This window comes from Macaca mulatta, chromosome 16 (assembly GCF_049350105.2).
Source record: "Macaca mulatta isolate MMU2019108-1 chromosome 16, T2T-MMU8v2.0, whole genome shotgun sequence".
NCBI classification, from domain to species: Eukaryota; Metazoa; Chordata; class Mammalia; order Primates; family Cercopithecidae; genus Macaca; species Macaca mulatta.
The window spans coordinates 58240114-58261988 of NC_133421.1; the positions used below are offsets into that span (position 1 = coordinate 58240114).

At 40.7% G+C, this 21875-nt stretch overlaps 1 protein-coding gene across 1 annotated transcript in view; it reads left to right on the plus strand.

The window, feature by feature from the left end:
- The window catches only part of CA10 (carbonic anhydrase 10), a 535127-nt gene that overhangs the window by 404953 nt on the left and 108299 nt on the right, over positions 1–21875 (plus strand). Inside the window, 1 exon segment of the mRNA NM_001266383.1 lies at positions 14983–15168. Coding sequence (NP_001253312.1) covers positions 14983–15168 — 186 coding nt within the window.

Consider the following 21875-nt stretch of genomic DNA (forward strand, 5'->3'; position numbering starts at 1 on the left):
CATTATTTCCTAGGAAAAGTATCTTTTTTAAACATGATTTATTTCAATTTGTAGTGGGAAAGGGTTGGACAGATGTGCATTCAAATTCTCCCTCCTTTTCTTGCTAGCATATGGCCTAGGCAAGTTATTTAACCCCTCAGAGCCTGGTGTTCCTTCTTTGTGACTCAGATATAGTAATAGTTTTTACCACACAGATTTTGGTGGAAAGTAAATAATAGAACTATGTGAAGCCCTAGCAAAGAATCTGTCACACAGTGGCTGTTTGGCACCTACTGTCGCAGATCGTCTGTGCAGACCCTTCCCAGCAGCTGCTCCTGTTCCAATCACTCCGGGAACACTGGACTCGTCACTATTGCCATTCCCTTTGCATGCCTTATATTTGCCCATTCCCAAGCCTTCACTGATTTTATTCCCTATTCTAGGTATCTCCAGATGACTACATCCTATCCATGCTCTAAGACCCATTTCAAATGCCCAGTCCTCTGGGAAATGCCTGTTGTACCCATGGACACAAATCATCTCTCCTCCTTAGAGCCAATAACACATGCTCTAAGACCCATTTCAAATGCCCAGTCCTCCGGGAAATGCCTGTTGTACCCATGGACAAAAATCATCTCTCCTCCTTATAGCCAATACAGCAGCTCAGCAGGCAGTCAGCATGGGCTCTTTCACATGTATTATCTCTTACACTTATAGATCTGCAGCCTATTTACCCTCACTGAGCCTCAGTTTCTTCATCAAATGGTGATAATAAAAATATTCACTTCATGGGGTGGTGGCAAGTATCAAGTTGCTAATGCATGCACAGTTGCAGCCATATAGAGCTCCATAGACGGTAGTGATATTGATGGATGATTATTAGTAGTATATCTAGATTTGACCTCTAGTTAGAAAATGTAATCTCCTTGGTTGCCTGCTTCTAGAAAGGATGCGTGCAGATTCTAGAAATTTCCGTGGTCACACCTCACTTGTTAAGGGCTTCAGTAGTAGATAGCAACAGTGGTGAATCCAATAATACGTGCATGAAGGGTAGAGACCTGTTTGGGTTTTGGTTGTGGATGATGTTTATTTATCAGTTTAGGACCCAACGCCTTGCTTCCACGGCACAGAAAATGTTCATTACACTTGCAGAGCCACTGAGAAATGCAAATACGTGAAAACTGGACAGCAATGTGAAATATCAAATTCACAGTCATTAACTGACAAGACCAGGAGCTTTGATGAATAGAATAAATGATTGACCTTCAAGATGGGAGCAGAGATTATACAATCTTGGGAGGAGGAAGAAGCAGCGAAATGAAAGCCCCTGGGAATTCTTCCATCATCCCCCACCAAATATACCTGTGAACAAAAGGTTTCCCACTTTTATGTCATTTATCTTTTCAGGTTTTTTTTAATGATGTTCAGATTCAACCAAATTCTTAGGAGAGATATTAAGAGGCTTATAATTTAGATAATGGGACACATTATGTATTCCTAGTAAATAGCACTAAGCTATGCATTACTGAGTTTCAACATCAATAGATTCTAACTGCCAACCCAGGCGACTGTCACTTGGCTGCTCCCAGGGTGGTTGGCCCATAAAACTTGCAATATGAATCACACACACAAAAAGAAAGAAACCTCAACAGATAGAGGGCTATCTGTCTATTTTGGGGATAGGAAACAAATATAAGTTACTGGCATTAGATGCCTAATTTATTCATGGAGTGTTCAAGCCTCTTCAGAGCCTGGTATCCTCAGCAGCTGCCCAGCTGGCCACTCCTTAATATAGCTGTGTTTGCATGAGGGAGGGCGGCCTGTGAAGGAAGACTGACCAGGCTGCACTTCCAGTATGGCAGCCACTAGCCACATGCCGTGATTGAGTCCCCGAAATGTGGTGAGTTCGAATTGTAATGTGTTTTGAGTACAAAATACATATTACATTTCCAAGATTTATGAAAAATGAATGTAAAACACCTCATTCATAATTATTATATCAATTACATGTTGAAATAATATTTTGAATATATTGGGTTACATGAAATATACTCCTAATGTTAATCTCACTGTTTTGTTTCATTAATGTGGCTACTAGAAAATTTAAAGATTGCAGATGTAGCTTGCCTTCTGTTTCAGCTGGATAGCTGCTGTATTGTACAGGACTCTTGTAACAGCCCAGGTTATACCATCAGATGTGGTTGTCTACAGAGTATCTCATTTCACTTTAAAAATCATTCTGTTTATTTTCAAAATTCAAACAAGATGAAAGAGCACAAAATGAAAAATGAGTCTTGCATCCCATCCCCTCCTTTTCCTGCATTTCTTTCTGTCCCTCCTCCAGAGGCCAGCTCCCAGTGTCCTGAATACTGCCCCAAAGACATGTAGGAGACGAGAGATGATGCTCCTCCATACTGCCACCATCTCCACCACTCCCTGCTGTCACACACCTGGCCTGTCTCACTGATTTACACTGCCTGCTGACCACTGTGGCTATCTGAGTGCGTCCTAGAGCACAGCACTCACAGTGAGCGAGAGCCTAGACACCATGGGAAATAAATATTACATCTTGAACTTGCATACAATGAAATGAGGAATGAGCAAAGAGACTTACTATCTAATTATCCCCCAAGCATTTGCTATTTCTACTTTCTTTGAAAAACTGGCATCGAGGATGTTAACATCTGACCAGTGACGACCACACGGGGAATGTTAAGAAAATGATCTATGGACCCTGCCAGTGTCCTGTGCACCATTGTGTCCCACAGGCACCCCTTAAAAGGCATTTTCCTCTTTGGAGATAAAATAACTGGAGATCGGGAGTTATTTGCCTAAAGCCCTGTGAATCAGGGATTGAATTAAATGACATTAAACTAGAAATAAGCTTTCTAAGGCAAGTTTTAGTATGTTAATTAAAGCAGCCTAACCTTGAATTTTCGTAGTTTAGGGAAAAATGGTGGCCTGAAGATGAATCAAAGTATAACCCACTACATATATTTAGAAAGAGCTTTAGTGCTATATCTTTATAATTATCAAAGCAATTCCTTAAGGCATGAAGGGAGGATGGAGAAAGGATAAAAAAACTCACTCTATATTACTGTGCCCCTTCCCCCTGCACTGAAGAACTGTCAGACTCAGTTCAAATGAACATCAAAGGAAGCCCGGAAGAGGAAGACATCAGATTCCCGAGTCCTACCTCAGACCTACTGAGGCAGAATGGGGGCTGGAGCTTGGACCAGGTACCCAGATGATGCTCAAAGCAAAACCTTATCCATTTTCATTCAACAAATGGAAACCAAACATTTTTCAGGAATCAAGAAAGGTAAATAGACATCCAGTCATGCCTATATTATCCTTACAAAAAGTTAAATATATTAAATATAGATTATTACATATAATAAAAAATATATTAAATAGTTTATATATTACATATTTACATATAATATATTAAATATATTTGATATATTAAAGTATATTTTAAGCACACGGAGCAAAGAAGTGTACTCAACCCAATCTCAATTTGGGCTGGCATTGACAGCTAAGGTGGGTCCCCAACTCATGAAAGGAGCAGCAGCACAGGCGATTCCATTGGGGACATACTGCTAATCAATCAGCTGGTACCATCTTGGTTCCAGTAACTTTATCCAGTTGGCATAAGACTCCAGCCATTCACTAAGTAAGAAGTTAAAAAAAAAAAATTGGATCCAGACAACCAACAATGATGGGCTTGACAAGAACTCTCCAGGCTCTCCACATGCTAGTGGGCTAAGGTTTAAAGCAGAGTTTTAACCCAGGTAAAGGAATTGGAGAACTAAACCAAAAACCCCGACTGAACTGGGGTCATTCGGACTCGGCCTGCTTGTTGACGGTTAAGAGAAGCACGGTGAAGCATAAGGAGATTGGCTTTAGATCGAACAGTCTTGCATTCACAGTCTGGCTCTTGAACCCGCAGGCTGTATGAGCTGAGCACGTGGCACCACCCTCCTACTGGAAAATGGGAAGCTCATGCTGACCTCGCAGGTTTTGTGTCAGGATTTTAAATGTTCATAAGGCATCTGAGCAGACACAGAAGACAAATTATCAAATTTAAATTTTACTTATAATACGAAATTATTAAAATAACAATATTAAACTATTAAAACCATTGGTTAGCAGTGGTGGTTCAGTAAGAAAGAAATACATGGGACTCGCCCCTGGAAACCCATGTACCAGGGTTGTGAGGGAAAAACTCATTCCAGGTACCACTCTCTGAAGTGTGCCTTCCTGGTCAGAGGCTGGGCAGCCTGAAGTAGGTGAAGGGCTTCAGTGCCAATGACTACGTGTGTCAAGAACATGTTCGGCCTAACGCCAGTCATGAGCCCATGGTATCCTTGGATTGGATGGAGGAAAGGGAGCATTCTCTTGACTTAGCCCATGCCTTAGTGAACCAGGCAACATCATTCACACCTGTTCTCTGTGTCTTCTGTCATTACCACCATCAATCAAATTGAAGAGATGCTTCACTGCAATGGTGCCACCTAGCATCCCTGCAGAGTGTGCAAATAAATCATCTATTATTTGAAGAGTCAATATTATCAAAAACAGATTCAATGTTTTTAATAATAATAGGATTAATACAATAAGCAGCACATGTGATCATTTCATCTAGTTTTTCAGTGTAGATGCCAAAATCCTATTCTTTTCACAGAGGAAACACAGGCTGACTCAGATGGATGGGTAAGAGAAAGATCAGAGTAAACTTAGCATTACTAAGGAAAAAAAACACTATTTTCCCTGCAGGGTTAAGAGTAGTGGGTGAAATCTTAGAAGTACGTCAACTCCTGTACCCAATCCCACCAATGGTAACTCAAAGCAGATCACTCCATTCTGGTTTCATTTTCTTATGTACCTACGTCTAAGCCACTTTCTTCCTAACAGCCCCAGCCTATGAGCTCCAAATATTTTCCTTCTGCTTTCTTTCAAAGATGCATTGCAAAAAAAAAAGAAAAAAGAAAAAATGCATGCCTACTCCTAAAGCTCCACACCCTCTGCCACCGTGCTCTCATCTAGCCTCTAATCTTTTCCATTTGTAATCAATACTATGAAATCTACATAGCATAAAACATCTGGACAAACACTGAGAAGAGCCCAGTATCTAGATACACAGTGTCATGTAAATGGCAGGTCCAGATGTCAACTTGAATTGTTTCTATTTTTCTGTAGGCTGTAGTAGTTGTATATACACACACTTATTATAGTACTCTAGCATTTCTAACTTTGAGTCAGTATTCTTAGGTACCCTCAGCATAAGATAATTTAAAGGAAAAGCAAGAGAATAAGAGGAGGGGGAAGTGTGTCACACAAAGCAAGAAACAGTCAGTGGGTTGATTTCTAATCTTGGGTTTGCTGCTTGTTTGCATAATCCTGGACAGCTCACTCAACCACTCTGTGTCTCAGTTTCCTGGTTTATTGAATAAGAAGTTGGGCTTGATGATCTCTGAAGTCCTTTAGCTTTAGAATCCACACACCCCTAAGTTTGCTAATCTGTATGTCTGCTATGCTGCACTGAAGCCAATGATTTGACTCCAGTTTTTGGCACTAATTTTTTTTCTTGCATTGATGCTTCCAGAGTTCCCATGTAAGTAAGCAGCACACTGGCTTTTTGTATTCACTCTTTACAAATCAACCCTTTCATCTCTTGAGCTACTTTGCAGAAAACTAGACTAAGTGGTGTTCTTAAATCTCAGACTCACTAATTACATTGCAAAGAAGGCCTATTACACACCTCAGCAGAGTGGCCAGAGACATATAACAGGAAACTTCGGTTGCAAAGAAAGGTCACCTAATTCATGACATGGCTGTTGGACCTTCTTCACTGAGTGGCCTTCCAACATTATGGGCTCAGCCACCCAGTTGCTCAGCACTAGGAGAGGCAGGTATGACCCATCTCTCAACTCCCAGCAAGCGAGGATTGAAACTGCCCTGCCACCCTAGGTCTAGACCAGGTCTGGACAAATTAAACCCAATCTGGCATAACCATGCAGGCATCGTATTTTAATTAAGAATTGATTCCTAACCCCAGAAGCATTTTAAAAACTTACCTCATCTCCCCAACACTCTTCCTACCAACTCTGACTTCTCTTTCAAAGAGCTATAGAATGTGCAGTCAAATAGGCCTGGGCTAGAATTCTGGGACTGCCAATTTCTAGCTGTGGTGCTTGAGGTAAAATCCTTTAACCCCTTTGAGCTTCTGTCTCCTCATATGTAGAATATGGATAATACCTTCCTCACCTGGGCAGCATAAGGATGAAATGAGATGATGTATAGAAAGGGCCTGAATACACGGCCCAGAGTACACCACAGTCAAGCCACTGTTGTCGATGTTGTGATCCATCACCACCCAGTGTGTTTACAGTTACGTGTTTTATAGTTATAGTAAAAGAAAATCTGTTGATTCAAGCTCATTCTTGTTGGTTAAAAAAAAAATCTGCTGAATAAGACTGTATCCCAAATCCCAAAGACAAGAATGCCAGCTCTCCTATGTTATCAGTGAACAGGGCCGAGGTGCCAATTCCATATAGAATAGTAAATAAATAAAAAGGACATTATTACATTTCTGAAATGTACATGGTCACTGAGAAATGGGAGTGCACCCTCTCTACAGTGACTTAGAAGCTGCTCTTTGAGACCCTGGGAAGAGCATGAGCTTTGGGTCATGAAGATTTGAATTCTAGTCCCCTCACTTTTTCCTTTTGTATTTTTGAGTAGAACTCTTAGCCTACCTGTACCTGGTTTTCTAATCTAAAAAGTGGTACCACACCTGACACATAGTAAATCCTCCAGATTAGTAGGTGTCCTCCACCCTTCCTTTCCTAACTAACTGGGTTAAGAATGCAAGTAGCTCCTGTACATGTCAGATGGGCCATCTCTTCCTTCTACACGACTGAAATTCTGTTTCCTCTCAGCTACTCCATGTGTGGTGTTATATTTCCATTTGAGCTGTAGATAATTATTTTTTACTATATTAGAGGAGATCTGAGTCAGACTGCCTTGAGAGAGAACATATCGGAAACCTCACATAATCTTTGTGTCACATCAAGCAAGTAGCTACTTATTGAATCTTTTGGAATTTCTGAAGGTAAGATTTCCTCTAGCTTAGCTTTCTGCAATAAACATCCACCCTACAAGCACTATCTCCATTAAACCAAAAGACCTTTGACGTGTATTTTGTGAATTGGTCTTTGTAAAAAGATATACCTCCTCTTCTTTTTTATTTCAAAATATGAGTTTATACAACATCTAAGACCAAAAACAATAAGGGATTTACATCAAAATAATCTCCACGGTCCCATCTATACTCAAGGATAAACCTGCCTTGTTCTTTAACAAGAAAATTTAAATTATTTCTTTATAATTGTTCTATCATTCAGATGTGCATTTTTTCAAACTGGTTCTCCTTCCATGTGACTGACATTTGGAAAACAGTCTTTGTTTAGCTGACTTTTAAAATTATGTGATGTAGGAAATATATAGATAAAATGCACATGTGTTTGTATTATATATAATATATGTATATGTATATATAATATATACAGATATAGATAAGGTAGCTATATAATATATGCATGTATATATACACACATTCATATTTGTATAATATATATAACCCTTTATGTGTGGTATCAGAACAACTACTTGGTTAAGAGCTATTTGAACAGATGTAATAAAGAAGGCAAATAGAATTTGAAAATAAGTGTAGTGGTTAATTGATGTGTTAACTTGGCTGGGACATGGCACTCAATATTTGGTCAAACATTAATTGGGATATTTCTGTGAGAGTGTCTATGGATGAGATAAACATTTAAATCAGTGGAATTTGAGTAAAGCAGATTGCCCTGCATAAGGTTGATGGGCCTCATCCAATCAGTGGAAGGCCTCAAGAGATCAAAAAGACTGACCTCCCTGAATAAGAAGGAATTCTGCAGCAGGGGACCTTCAGAGGTAAAATGCAGCATCAGCTCTTGTCTCCAGCCTGCAGGCCCACCCTGCCAATGTCCATTATTAGATGAGACAATTTCTTAAAATCTCTTTATTTTACCTGTGTGTGTGTGTGTGCATGTGTTGTCTCTTTATTTTACCTATATATATGTATACACACTATTTTACCTATATATATATATATGTATACACACACACACACTATTCTGTTTCTCTAGAGAACCCTGAGTAAACAGTAAGTAATCCTAAACATCCTGAACTCCAAAATACTGTGAGGCTCCTACACTCTCAACCCACCTCTTGAAGAAAATGCCGAAATATTATGTTGTTAAATAACCATCTCTGGCTGGGTGTGGTGGTTCACGCCTGTAATCCCAGCACTTTGGGAGGCCGAGGCAGATGGATCACCTGAGGTCAGGAGTTCGAGACCAGCCTGGCCAACATGGTGAAACCCCATCTCTACTAAAAATACAAAATTTAGCCAGGCATGATGGCAGGTGCTTGTAATCCCAGCTATTCGGGAGGCTGTGGTGGGAGAGTCACTTGAACCCAGGAGGCAGAGGTTGCAGTGAGCCAAGATCACGCCACTACACTCCAGCCTGGGTGACAGAGCGAGACTCCGACTCAAAAAAAAAAAGCTACACAACTTAATAATTTCCAGTGCTTAAAAGCATAGGCTTTAGAGCCAAAGATAGCTGAGGTCAAGTTCTGGCCCCAGACTGATGGCGGTTTGCTTCTATGGAAAGTGCCATAGAAGCCAGGTAAGACAGGTATGCCCTGGGGGAGGCCTTTCCTCCACATGTGGGTTTAACCTAATATCTTCCCGCTGAGAATAAGCAAATGGTAGGGTGTCAAGTACCACATCATGTTTGGTGCTGGGTTTGGTGAGGGAGAAATTGTGATGATTAACAGAGAAAGTTCAGGTTCAGAATTTACCACCACCCCCTGTGACACCCAGTAAAGGTTCTAACCAAGATGCCATCTGTTATGAACAGGATTGTAGATGACTTTCAAAGAAGGAAAATTTTTCTTACCTTAAAAATACATTGACCGGCTGGGCGCGGTGGCTCACGCCTGTAATCCCAGCACTTTGGGAGGCCCAGGCGGGCGGATCACAAGGTCAGGAGATCGAGACCATCCTGGTTAACACAGTGAAACCCCATCTCTACTAAAAATACAAAAAATTGGCCGGGTGTGGTGGTGGGCGCCTGTAGTCCCAGCTACTCAGGAGGCTGAGGCAGGAGAATGGTGTGAACCCAGGAGGCGGAGCTTGCAGTGAGCTGAGATCGCGCCACTGCACTCCAGCTTGGGTGACAGAGTGAGATTCCATCTCAAAAAAAAAAAAAAAAAAAAGCATTGACCAAATTTATTTCCCTCTAACATAATGGTGTCACCAGAATGAAAAAGATGACCCTATTTATTAGAGGGTCTGCTACAGACTGCTTCAAAGCACTGTGTTTGCTATGCAAGGATATCTAATTTTGCAAAATAAATATACCAGGCTAAAATTTTTGCTTTGCAAAAGAACGTATTACTTCTAGATGGTTTCAAGTCATCAAGATAATATTGATTGACATAAAACCTGGACAGGCATATCTGTGGAGGACCTATTACCTGCTTCCCTCAATATATGTAGCTCCAGTCTTAAACCAGTATGAATTCTGCAGGTGGGGAAACTGAGGGATTTCCTTAACCTTCGGGTTTCTCGAAGCCTCCTCCTGGGATGAACTTCAGCAGCCTAGTGTCCAATTATAGTCCTATCTTTTCCTGAAAAAGATCCCACTTTTTCTGGAACTGCCTAAGATCTGCAAATACAGACTGGAGAAGAAATGAAAATCCCCAACATATTTTTTATTTACTTATTTTTAATTTTAATTTTAATTTTTTTATTTATTTTTGAGATGGAGTCTCACTCTGTCACCCAGGCTGTAGTGGTGCAATCTCAGCTACTGCAACGTCCACCTCCTGGGTTCAAGCAATTCTCCTGCCTCAGCCTTCCAAGTAGCTGGGATTACAGGCACACACCACCACACCCAGCTAATTGTATTTTTAGTAGAGACGGAGTTTCACCATGTTGGCCAGGCTGGTCTCAAGCCCCTGACCTCAGGTGATCCACCTGCCTCGACCTCCCAAAATGCTAGGATTACAGGCATGAGCCAACGTGCCTGGCCCCCCAACGTATTTTTTTTTTATCTGAAATGAGCAAGGATACTTGCGTTTGCTTACATCGAGATCATTAGTCTTGGAATCAGAAGACCTGGGTTTGCCACCTGCCACTGTGTGATTCTGGATAAGTCACTGAACCTTCACCAACCCCCACTTTCTTTCTTTGCTGTTAAAATGGATATCACACACATCTCACACCTTATTTTGCAGTGAATTAAGATAAAGCAAAAAGAGCTGTGAGGCAGCCAGAGGCAACCTGGACATCCCTTGCAGCTCCAACTTCTCCATTCTGTTTTGTTTCCTGGTCTGTATAATACAACTTTTTTCAACATGCTGTGCACCAAAGTAGTTCATTGAAAACACAGTAATTAGCATTCGAGATAAAATGACACTGCTGCAATGTTAATTACTAGAGTGCAGATGTACCCTTAGATATCATACATAACGTTGTCAAGCCTTTATTTTTAAATTAAAGTGCAACAAACCATACCCTGGCTACACAGCTTTTTTTTTATTAATACAAATTAATGTTATTTCGGTGTCTAGGGAAAGAGTGGGGATAAGGGGGTGTTGCATCTCATTGTAAGAACACATAGGAAAATGATAGCAGTTATGGATTGCCCATAACTTTGTGCCCCCATTCAGGTCTCTCCATAATGGAGTGTGAGCTCCATGATGGCAGGAAGAGGGACTGGCTTTGCTCACAGTCATACTGTCCCCAGCTCCTAGCACACAGTTAGGTGCATTGAATGTTTTGTTCTGAGTAAATGGCCAACTGAATGAATGAAAGAAGACAGAGCCATGTATGCAGAAGGGGTCTGGAAGTGGGATCGAAGAACTAGAAGGCACTCTGGTGTATTCCTGCTCTGGTTTGGGGTTTGCTTCATGGCCTTTAAGATGATTGTGCATTCTCCTCATGTCTAGCACCTTAAAACCCAAAATGAGAGGCCAGTGAATCCTCACAAGGCAGAAGTTAGCTCCAGTTCTTCAGGATGACATTTAACAAGCAACATTATATTCCACCAGGCTCTGGGAATTTGGGAAGACATGGGGAAGAACAACGAGAAACCTTCAGTATCACCTGGGCACCCATGCCATAATAGCCAAGAGTAAGGGAAGGAAAAGAATGAACATCTGTGACCATTGCATATATTAGTTAATTATCACAACCTCGTGAGGGCAATTTTTACCAACTTTTTATTGTTGTAAAATACATATGACATAAAATTTACCATCTTAACCATTTTTAGCGTACAATTCAGTGGTGTTAAGTACATTCATATTGTTGTACAACCATTACCACCATCTGTTTCCAGAACTCTTTTTATTTTGTGAAACTGAAACTTTATACTCATTAAATACTAACTCTCTCTTCCTCCTTCAGTCTCTGGCAATCATGATTCTACTTTCTGTTTCTATGATTTTGGCTACTTTAGATACAGCATACAAGTGGAATCCATTTACATTTAAAGTAATTACTGATAAGAAGGGACTTTGTCATTTTGCTATTTGTTTTCAATATGCCTTACAGCTTTTTTGTCTGTCATTTTCATGGAGGAAATTCTGTTATCTCTGTGGTTAAAAAAACTGAAGCTTCAAGAAATTAAGTAAACTACCCTAGGTCGCATGGCTAATAAGAGGCATACTGAGAATCTTTTGACTCCAGGGCCCCTGATTTTTCCACCCGCTGGTGCCAATGTGTTTCCCAAGTACTGGGAAAATTCAGGCAAGCATAAAATGTAGTCAGTGCCTTGATTCAATGGGCAAGAATTTTCTTGGGAACATTAGACAGACATAGATGAAAGGATTTCTAGAAGTGTTAGGAAGCCCAAGATACTTGACTAATTACACAAAGCATGCATGTCATAGGAACTTGGAGCAATGTTTTTTGTTGCCTTTTATACCACAGAATGTCACTGGATTGAATCCCATGGTTCTGTGCTTAATGTCATTTGAAGGGAATTACAGAGATCCAGCCCTGCTGTGTGGGATCTACTCCCCATAGCAGATGGATGCAGCAATACATAGTAAATGCTGTAATAATGTGCACACTGTTTGACCTGGAATTTGCATAATGAAATATCTCTGGATTAGTGAAAAGATTGATCCATAAGGATGTTTATTACAGATTTTTTTTTTTACAATAATGAAAAAGTGAAAGGACTGTAAAGATTCAACAATCAGCTATATATTTTTACAAGGAAACATGATGTAGACATTTCAAAGTGATATTGCTAAAGAATAGTTAATGACATGGAAATATCTATATGTTAGTGAGAATAACATATAAAGTCATATATACATACAAGTGAAAAGTCTTTATTATATATTCATAATGCACATATATAAAATGATCTCATTAAAATATGGGTCTATAGGTATGAGTGTGAAAATTATATGCCAAAATATTAGTGGTGATTACTATCTAATTGTGAAATTGTGGTCTATTTGCTATCCCATATCTTTCAAACCATATAATAATGCCTATGTATTATCTTAATAATTAGGAAAAATAGGTTATATTTAGAGATGGAAGTCATGTCAAACACAAATCTGTCTTGAGCTATTGCACTGCAAAGGAAGTTATGGGAAATAAAAAGAAGACAACTTCTGATTATCTCACACTAACTAAATAGACATTTATTTGAGCCTGGAGAACAGGAGTGAAGTCATTGGCATGGATCATTTGGTTGCAAGGAATAGATAACTTGAGGTTAAAAAATGTGTTGGTAAGGCATAGAATATTACAAAGTACAGTTCGGGCCTCTAGAAGGAACTAGATCAAAGAGACACAAAGACATCTGAAGCTAAGTAGTTATTCTCCCCATTCCCTCCCCTCTTCCCCAGTGTGTGGTCTCCTCTGTCAATGTTGGGACATCTGCCTCAGTCCCCTCTCTCTGATCTGACTTTCTGTGCTTAACAGTATGGTTGGGACCGGGCGACCTTGCAGTTAAGGAACTCAGTAGTCTCTGTTGATAGTTCCAGATTTCATAGGAGAAAGAAGATGACTGACTTAGTGTATATCAGCTCCCTTTTGCTGCATAACAAACCACCCCAAACTTTAGAGACTTAAATAATTTTTTTAGCTCCAAGCCTGTGGTCAGTGGGCATTTCTGATCTGGGCCAGGCTAAGCTGATCTCAGCTGGGCCAGTCAGCTAGTGGATCAGCCACAGAATAGCCAGTCTAGACAGCCTCTCCTGGAATGGCTCTCCTCACTGTGGTCCCATCCTCCAGCGGGCTAGCCCAGGCTCATTTGCATGGTAGTTCACGGCTCCAGGAAGAAATGAAGAAACATGCGTGCCCTCAAGGTCTACTCTCAGGACTATCATATTGTGTGTAGCACATGCTGTTGGCCAAAGTAAGTGACAAGGCCAGCCCAGACTTGACGTAGAGAAATAGCATCTTATCTAGATGACAGCAGTTACAAAGTCACATTGTTGGGAGCGTAGTTATAGGGAGGGGAAGAATTCCTGTCATTTTTGTAAACTGCACGTAATCTCTAGAGGCCAAGCCTGACATGAGCTCCATGCAGTAGCTGCACCACATTGCCATTTCCATATAATGTCATTGGTCGATGTACCAGGGAAGGTGAGTCTAGGGAATCCACTATTTCAACCTGGAAGTGACACTTGTCATGACCCCTCCCAGCCCATGGCCCCCACCAGTCACATGGGCTCCATTCTACAGTAAGGTAGCAGGAAACAAAATGAGTCACTGGAGTATTTGGTGAGCATTATGGTCTCTGCCACGGTGAACAACCCAAGAGCTACTCATTCACAACACCAGTGTCAGAAAGGTGGAAGGGGGGCAGGAAAATGATAGCGCTATAGAGCATATATATGGAAACCACATCTAATGAAGGTATCAGAAGTTAAGGAAGCCCTTCAGGAATCACTAGGGCTGAAAGCTTGGCCAAAGAAGTCAGAGTAAGTAGGAAGAAAATCCAAGTAGTTCAGCCTCCTGTAACCCAGAAACACGCCTTCCAGACTCATTCAATGTCTCCCCTAAGCTCTAGATCCTACTCCCAAAGCTAAGCCAACCCAAGAGAGTAGGAAAGTAGAGTTTCAGATGGGAAAGAGTGTTCTAGAATCAATTGTTGTTGAGAAGTGCTAAGGTCACAGTCAGGAAGATGAACCTGAACATCAAGGCCCAAAAAGGAAAGAAAGAAGGAAAACGAATGCCCAGCAGTCATGTTAGCAGTTTGGAGGGGCTGGAGCAAGATGGAATCAGGAATAAGGAGTAAGTCTAGGAATCTGTGAAACTGGAAACTTGAGTGAATCCCTTTAGTTTAACACTTGAGGCCCACAAGCTATGAGGATTCTGTGCAATGTCTGGTTGCAGGGCAGGAAAAGGAACTAACCAAGACACACCATATAGGACGCTTGAGAATTCAGACCTAGGCTTTCCATCTCCCACGAGCGTCTGCTTCTGTTCACTCATTTTCTCTTCCCTGTCTCATTTGGCCTTCTAGTATCTCACCCCTTACTAACTGCCTTCTCCAATTTCTCAGCTGAGATTTAGAACTCTTGCAGTATCTTTCCATTCCAAACACTTACAGTAAGAAGGACAAGTTCATGTTTTATAAGATGCAACGCACAAAATATTAGTCACAATTGGTGAAGTCTCCTGTGAGTTCTTACCTCAAATTCCTAAGCTATCATGTGGTTTATGCCTCACAGAAATTACCATAGATCCCACATATACCCTCTGGGGCAGCTGCCACTCCCTACTCCACATGTGGATTTAGCCCATCTTCCCATCAAGAGGAAGCAAAAGGCATTGATCCAAGCACCATGCTGGGTTTGGGGAGGCATAGAAGAAGGAGGGCCTTGCTTGACCTGTTGCTAATTGCCTTGCAGGTCAGTGGGACCATGTACAACACTGGAAGACATGTATCCCTTCGCCTGGACAAGGAGCACTTGGTCAACATATCTGGAGGGCCCATGACATACAGCCACCGGCTGGAGGAGATCCGACTACACTTTGGGAGTGAGGACAGCCAAGGGTCGGAGCACCTCCTCAATGGACAGGCCTTCTCTGGGGAGGTATGTTAGTCTGTCAAAGTACTAAGTTTAAATGTCAACGTACAAGATTGGGTGCCTGTTTATATCCAAGATGGGATAACATAACAAAGAGATTTTCCCTAATCTATGAAATGAGAAGACCCATGCATTCTTTCTCCATCTGTCTTTTGCAAATTGGCATCAAAGTCAATAACAAGCTTCTAGTATTTTCCAGGGAAGGCTACAATGAAACTAACTCTTTCTTTCTGAGACACTGGTGTGGCTCTCTTGAGACTCATACCCAATGATATTTCTAGAGCATTATTTCAACCCCAAACCCTCACCTTATATATATAATACGTCTTTACTTACACCTATCTGGGTGATCAGCCTCTCATGTGTCACATATGATAGCACAGATTCCATAACTTTTCTTTTGAATATAATGAGTCATATTTGCATAAAACTATAACATACCATAAAATAAGTGTCAGGCAACTCAATAGGTTTCCTGAGTTTCTGCAAAATGGAAATGTCACTGTGTGCCACCATCAACCCAGACAGAACTCAAGCCACAGCAGAGAGCCCAACCACAGTTTCATTTATAGGACAAAAGCTGTGGTTTAAACAGTTGTCATCTGTGGTGTGACACTTCACAAGCAGGGTGTAGGTAATTTGATCTCTTTTACATTATAGTGGAGGGCGTTTATGAATTAGAGATCAGGGGTCCTTAGACCCTAAATGCCCTGTAACTAGGTTTCTGTTTAAGAGTCCTCAATAACTGATGTCAGGAAGGCTTTGAAATTACAAAAATATGTATCGCATGTGGTCTTTTCATTTTTTTAAAGATCATGTATAAATCTGGCCTTGTTTTTAGGATGTTAAGGCCAAGCACTAGGAAACAGACCCACAATCTTAATGAGTCCAGCAGCCAGATTTTAATGTGCATTCAAAATGCATCAATAAGAGCCTGCCTAGGCACTCATCTAGTTACCAGGGATACAGAGATTAAAAAAAAGAAAGGCTCCTACCACAGAGGAACTCAAAGAGTGCTATATTCAAGTCATTAAAGTATAATGTCATGCTGTAATGGGGATGTACAAAGGCCCTGGCAAACTCAAAGGAAGAAGTGACAAATTTTGCTTGAAGGGGTCAGGAGAAGCTTCACAGAGAAGGTGCCCTTTGAACTGGGCTGTAAAGAGAGGCAATGAAGAACAATTTTAAGACCATCAGCTTTGGAGTCCAGTGACCTGAGTTTTGTAGTCTCGCTTTGATACGCACTGTGTGATCTTGGGATGTTACTTGAGCCTTCTAAGGCACAGTTTAGATACCTCTAGAGGTTATTTTAAAAATTAAGTGGGATTCCAGGTGTAAGAACACTGAAAGTATTCAATGATTGATAAACAACAATGATAAAGCAGGAAATGAGGGCTAGTGTGAGCAAAAGCCCCGAGGCATGTCAAGGCAGTGTGTGCTGGAGAAGCTGCATGAAGATTTCATCTAGCATTTTATCTGTGATCTATTAATAATGACTGTATAGACAATAGGGTTGAGCTGTAGGATGGATCTCCCTCCTGGATCTGTAGGGAAAAAAATTCTAGGATTCATTAGGGATGTCTGCCAAAGGCATTGTAATGCCAGGCTCCCAAGTTGCAGATTCTGAACTAGAGTACAACAAGAAATACAGTGAAAGCAGGACAGAAACTCAGAATTTGAGCATAACTGGGTACTTCCAGTCTGAATTAGAGAATATTCAAAGTTAGATGAATTCTTGCTCTTATTTTAAGGTTTGTAATTATTTTATCCATTGGCTTACTTGCTCATTTTTTTCTTTTCCGTTATTTCTTTTTCTCCCCCATATCCTGTCATATTCCAGCACCTATCACAGCACTGCCTCAGAGTAGAAATAATTTTTAAATGAATAATTGATAAAATGTAGACGTTCAGTAGGCTAAAATCTTTACATTGTATTATTCTTTACTGACACTTGTTTCTCCAATATATGGTGAGGGTGCTTTGTAACTTATACATGAACCACAATTTTAGAGTAAATGAGTGCTTCCAAAATCCCTAAGGGAAACATATAGTAATTTGATCTCTTAGTGTATGAATTTTCCTAGACCTACCCCAGACCACAGGTATCAGGTACACCAAAGAATTTGCATTTAAAAAGTTCCCAGGAGAGTCTGACGATTAGGTTTGTGAAGCATTTCCACAATGGTACATTATTATGTGTTCCCAGTGAAGAAAGCAATGAGTGAAGAAAGCATGTAAGCAGGGTTGCAAATCACAATGAACTGGGAAGCCTTGTCAAAATACTTTCCTCTCAGTCCTTCCCAAAACCAACTGAATCAGAGTCTCAGGATATAGGGTCCAGGTTTGTACATTTGTAAAACTTTCCCCAAGAAATTTTGTTTAGCAATCACTATGCCAATTTTAGGTGAAACTCCGCCTGAATTATCCCAGTTTTCTAAACCAAGGGGACTTAATCAACAAAATCACACTGCATAAAAGGGGGGAAAGGAGCACACTTTGGTAATTGTCCCCTGGAAATGGCAAGGCTGGGTGCTGTCTAGACTGATGAGACTTGGAAAACAGCTTCCCAAGTAGGGTGGTCACACACACACATCCACTACTTCAATGTAGGCTTGAGCACTGGCCTCAGCATAGGTATAATTATACCTTGCCCTGGGTAGATGCATTCATCGAATCACATTTCTTTCCAAACCTCTCAATGTCAGGGGTCTATGGACGAACTGGTATGGGTTTAGGTGCAAGATACCAGAATTTCAGAGTCCCCAAAACAATGTTATATGCAAAGAAGTGCGATAAGCAATTGACCTTTGAGATCCCATTTAAGGATTTCAGCCAGCAACAAGAGTTTGGCATCTTCTATGTAGCCTAAGGGAAGATACCTATAGATGGAATTCAGCTACATATGTGTTCTAATGATGAAAATAATACACTGATGAAATGAGTTTCCCTCTGAAAATTGTGACTTCCTATTACTGGAATTATTTTATTTATGTATTTATTTATTATTTATTTATTTATTTTGAGAGAAAGAGTCTTACTCTGTTACACAGGCTGAAGTACAGTGGTAGCACCATCACAGTTCACTGTAACTTCTAACTCCTGGGCTAAAGCAATTCTTTTGTCTTGGCCTCCCAAAGTGCTAGGATTATAGGTGTGATCCATTGCACCCAGCCCCATTACTGGAGTTATTAAGCACTGAACAGAATTTGGTTACTCCATAAAAGTGACTCACACTCAAATGAGCAGGGGAAACTGTCAGTTTTAATGTATCTTCTGATGCTGAAATTTTATACAATTCGTAATTTTTTTTTTCTTTTTTTTTTTTGAGATGGAGTCTTGCTCTGCCACCAGGCTAAAGTGCAGTGCCATGATCTTGGTTCACTGTAACCTCTGCCTCCTGGGTTCAAGCAATTCTCCTGCCTCAGCCTCTCTAGTAGCTGAGATTACAGGTGTGCACCACCATGCCTGGAGAATTTTTTTTTAATTATTTTTTAAGTAGAGATGGGGTTTCACTATTGGCCAGGCTGGTCTTGAACTCCTGACCTCAAGTGATCCGCCCACCTCAGCCTCCCGAAGTGCTGAGATTACAGGCGTGAGCCACCACGCCAATCCGTGATTTTCTTATAGAAATTTCCTTCAATTGTATTCTACTGAGGATTAGCCTCAGTAAAAGTCAATATATCTCACCCTGAAGGTTAACTTTTTTAAAAACGAATTTCAACTTTTATTATAGATTAAAGTGTACACGTGCAGGTTTGTTATGTGGGTAGATTGCGCGAATCTGGTTAACTTAATTTTGATTTTGTGCTACCTTCAAAGCCACCTTTGGCCTCTATTTTTGGCTATCCTTTGAGAGGACCCAAGTAGACACTTCTAGCAAGAAAGCATGTGTTTATTTTGTTGACAGTGAATAATCACATTGCCATCTGCCCTATCTATCATTGCTGATCGTGATAAGTCAATTAATGGCAGGCATTTTCCTTGGCACAGTGCAACAGTCGTTATCTGAAGAGCTGTAGATTAATTGCAGTCTTGTCTAGTGAGGTTATTGTAATTGATGGTAATCATTTGCTTTGTTTTATAAAGCTGCGTGGATGTATGACACAGTCAGCAACTGCATTTTTATGAAAATTACTCATGTCCTACACAGAGAACTCCTGGATTCCTTGTTGGGGGCTGGTGATAAATGAGCATATTCAGGGATTCAAATGTCTCAATTTCTTTAAGAAGGAAAAATTAACTTTTTAATAAGTAAGACCCTTAGCTTGCTAATCATGTCTAAATGGTTAATGTCCAGTATAAAGTAGGGTATTTATGAAAAGAAGAAAATACATTAGCCAGGCAAAAAATAATGTTTAAAAAGAACCATGGCTTGGATTCCATTGCAGTAGTGGGGCTAGACAAGAAGAATCTTCCTGATTTGGGATACATTGGACAAGGTCATTTAAAAATCCTTCCTTTAGTTCTTCTTTTCAAGCGGGCAGAGGGGTACACTGAGAATTATACCAGCCACTTCATGCAAGATCTACAGCCAATTCCTCCTGTTAATTTCATCCACTCTTCACACGCTCTTGTGCTTCCGCCATGTGGTAGACTCCGAGCTAGGCATGGGCCAGAGTGTAGCTTCTGCCCACAGATGTGTAAAGTCTATTGAGGGATATGTATATTGATAATACCACATAATATGGATTATATCTGAAGCTTATTCCAGAAGGGGATTATGAAATAGCTCTCTCTGGATAGCATAAGGGAAGAAGGGGTGAACAGCTGTGCAAACTGACCCACTTGCTGCTCCCTCTGAAAGCAAGGTAGAAACACCTTGACCTTGCTAGATCTCAGCCTCTGGAATCTCTGATCCTGCTCAAAACACATGTGAGAGAGGGAAGAGTCCACAGCTGTTGCTATGGTGATATAGATAGGATGTGTTTAATTAAAAGGGGAGAATTGAGGTCATATGTAAAATATGGGGCTTTCTCTTGCTTTCTCTCTCTCTCTCTCTCTCTCTCTCTCTCTCTCTCTCTCTCCCTCTCTCTCTCTCTCTCTCTCTCTCAGTGGCTCTGAATCAGAAAAGAGAAAACAATTATCTCAGAACCAACAACTGAAACTAAACAACAGAAAATGCAGGCCTTGTCCTCTTCCAGGAATCAATTATTTGCATCCTTGAGAGGCTGGTTTCACTAAAGCAACACAAATTTGTAGGAATAAGCAACTAACATCAAATTGTCCTGAAGTGTGCTAGGGTATGAAAAGTGCTGAGGAGAACATCCTTGAGCGCCAGGGCCCCATTAGGTATTGAATGACTTGTGAGGAGTGCTCAGGCAATGTAATTAGCACTTTCCTGCTCTACCACGACCTCCTGGTAGAGATGGTCCGTTGACACAATTGGAGATTGAGAGGGAATGAGGATTGGGATGTTTAAGGACAAGTACATGGACAATACATATGGAAGCGCTACTTATATGCCACGGTAAAGCTGCTCCCTCTACTCTGAATGCCAGCCCCATCTCCCTTCCCCCATCCACCAGTCCCCCATCATAGCTTCCCAAGCCCCTTACTCTCCTCCCAGACAGGAAGGTGCTGCCTCCCATTGACTTCCAGAGGATCCTGTGTATTCATCTATTATAGGGGTTTACAAACCATACCCTGTGGGCCAAGTCCAGCCCAGGAGCTAAGAATGGTTTACATTTTTAAAGGATGCTATTAAAAAGAGAGAAACTGACTGACCATATGCAGCTTGCAGAAGCCAAAATATTTACTACCTGGCCTTTTTAGCTGACCCCAATCTATTATATTGCCCGTCACTGTGGGTCTTGTAACTGTTTAATCTCACTTCTATTGGAACCATAGTCATTCGTTGATGGGAATTTTATACTGATTATTGCTGTGTTCCCAGCATGTCATACATTGTCTGAACGTGAGGATAGTCAATAAATATTTGCTGAATGAGGGAATAAATACCTTGGTAAACCTCTTAAGGACAAGATCTATTCATCTTTGCATGCCAGGCACCTAGCACAGGGCCTGACATACAGTCAGTGCTTAAGTGGTGTTTGTGCAGTCAACAATTCAGTCAATCATTTGTGTCCCAGGAACAAAAATCTTATAGGCTTTTGTCCCCTGAAATTCTGATGTTGCATCCATTGACTATACAGGAAATATACAGCCCCATTTAACTTGAAGATGGAGCATTTAAATGAAGGCTACCCAAAGCATTAAATTCCATTAGAAACAGTAAAAGAGGAAGAGTGGTTCAGTCTGCAGTTACTACTAAGACGTGTTCTGGAATTTCTCTGGTAAAGAAATCTGCTTTGAGAAATTCAAAATGTATTTAGAAGGCACCCACCTAGCCCTATCCTAAATGTGGTAAAGGACACAAAAGGATTGAACAATTTAAGTGCTACCCTGGAGCGATTTAAGAGCCATTGGAAGTACAGGGCATAGACTTGAATTAATTACTGTGTAGCACAATCTAGAACTCACCCAGTCGTGCCCATAGGTGGCTGCAGAATCTCACTGCCAACACTTGGCCACTGTTCATGCTTTGTGGTTTACCTTCATTCATTCATCCAGTTAACAAATATTGATTGAGTGTCTATTATGTGCTACAGTGAATAAAACAAATAAAAATGTCTACCTGTAAGGTGCTTATAGTCTAGCGGGGGGAGACAGATAATAAATAATAACATAATAAATGAGTAAATGTACATGTCAAT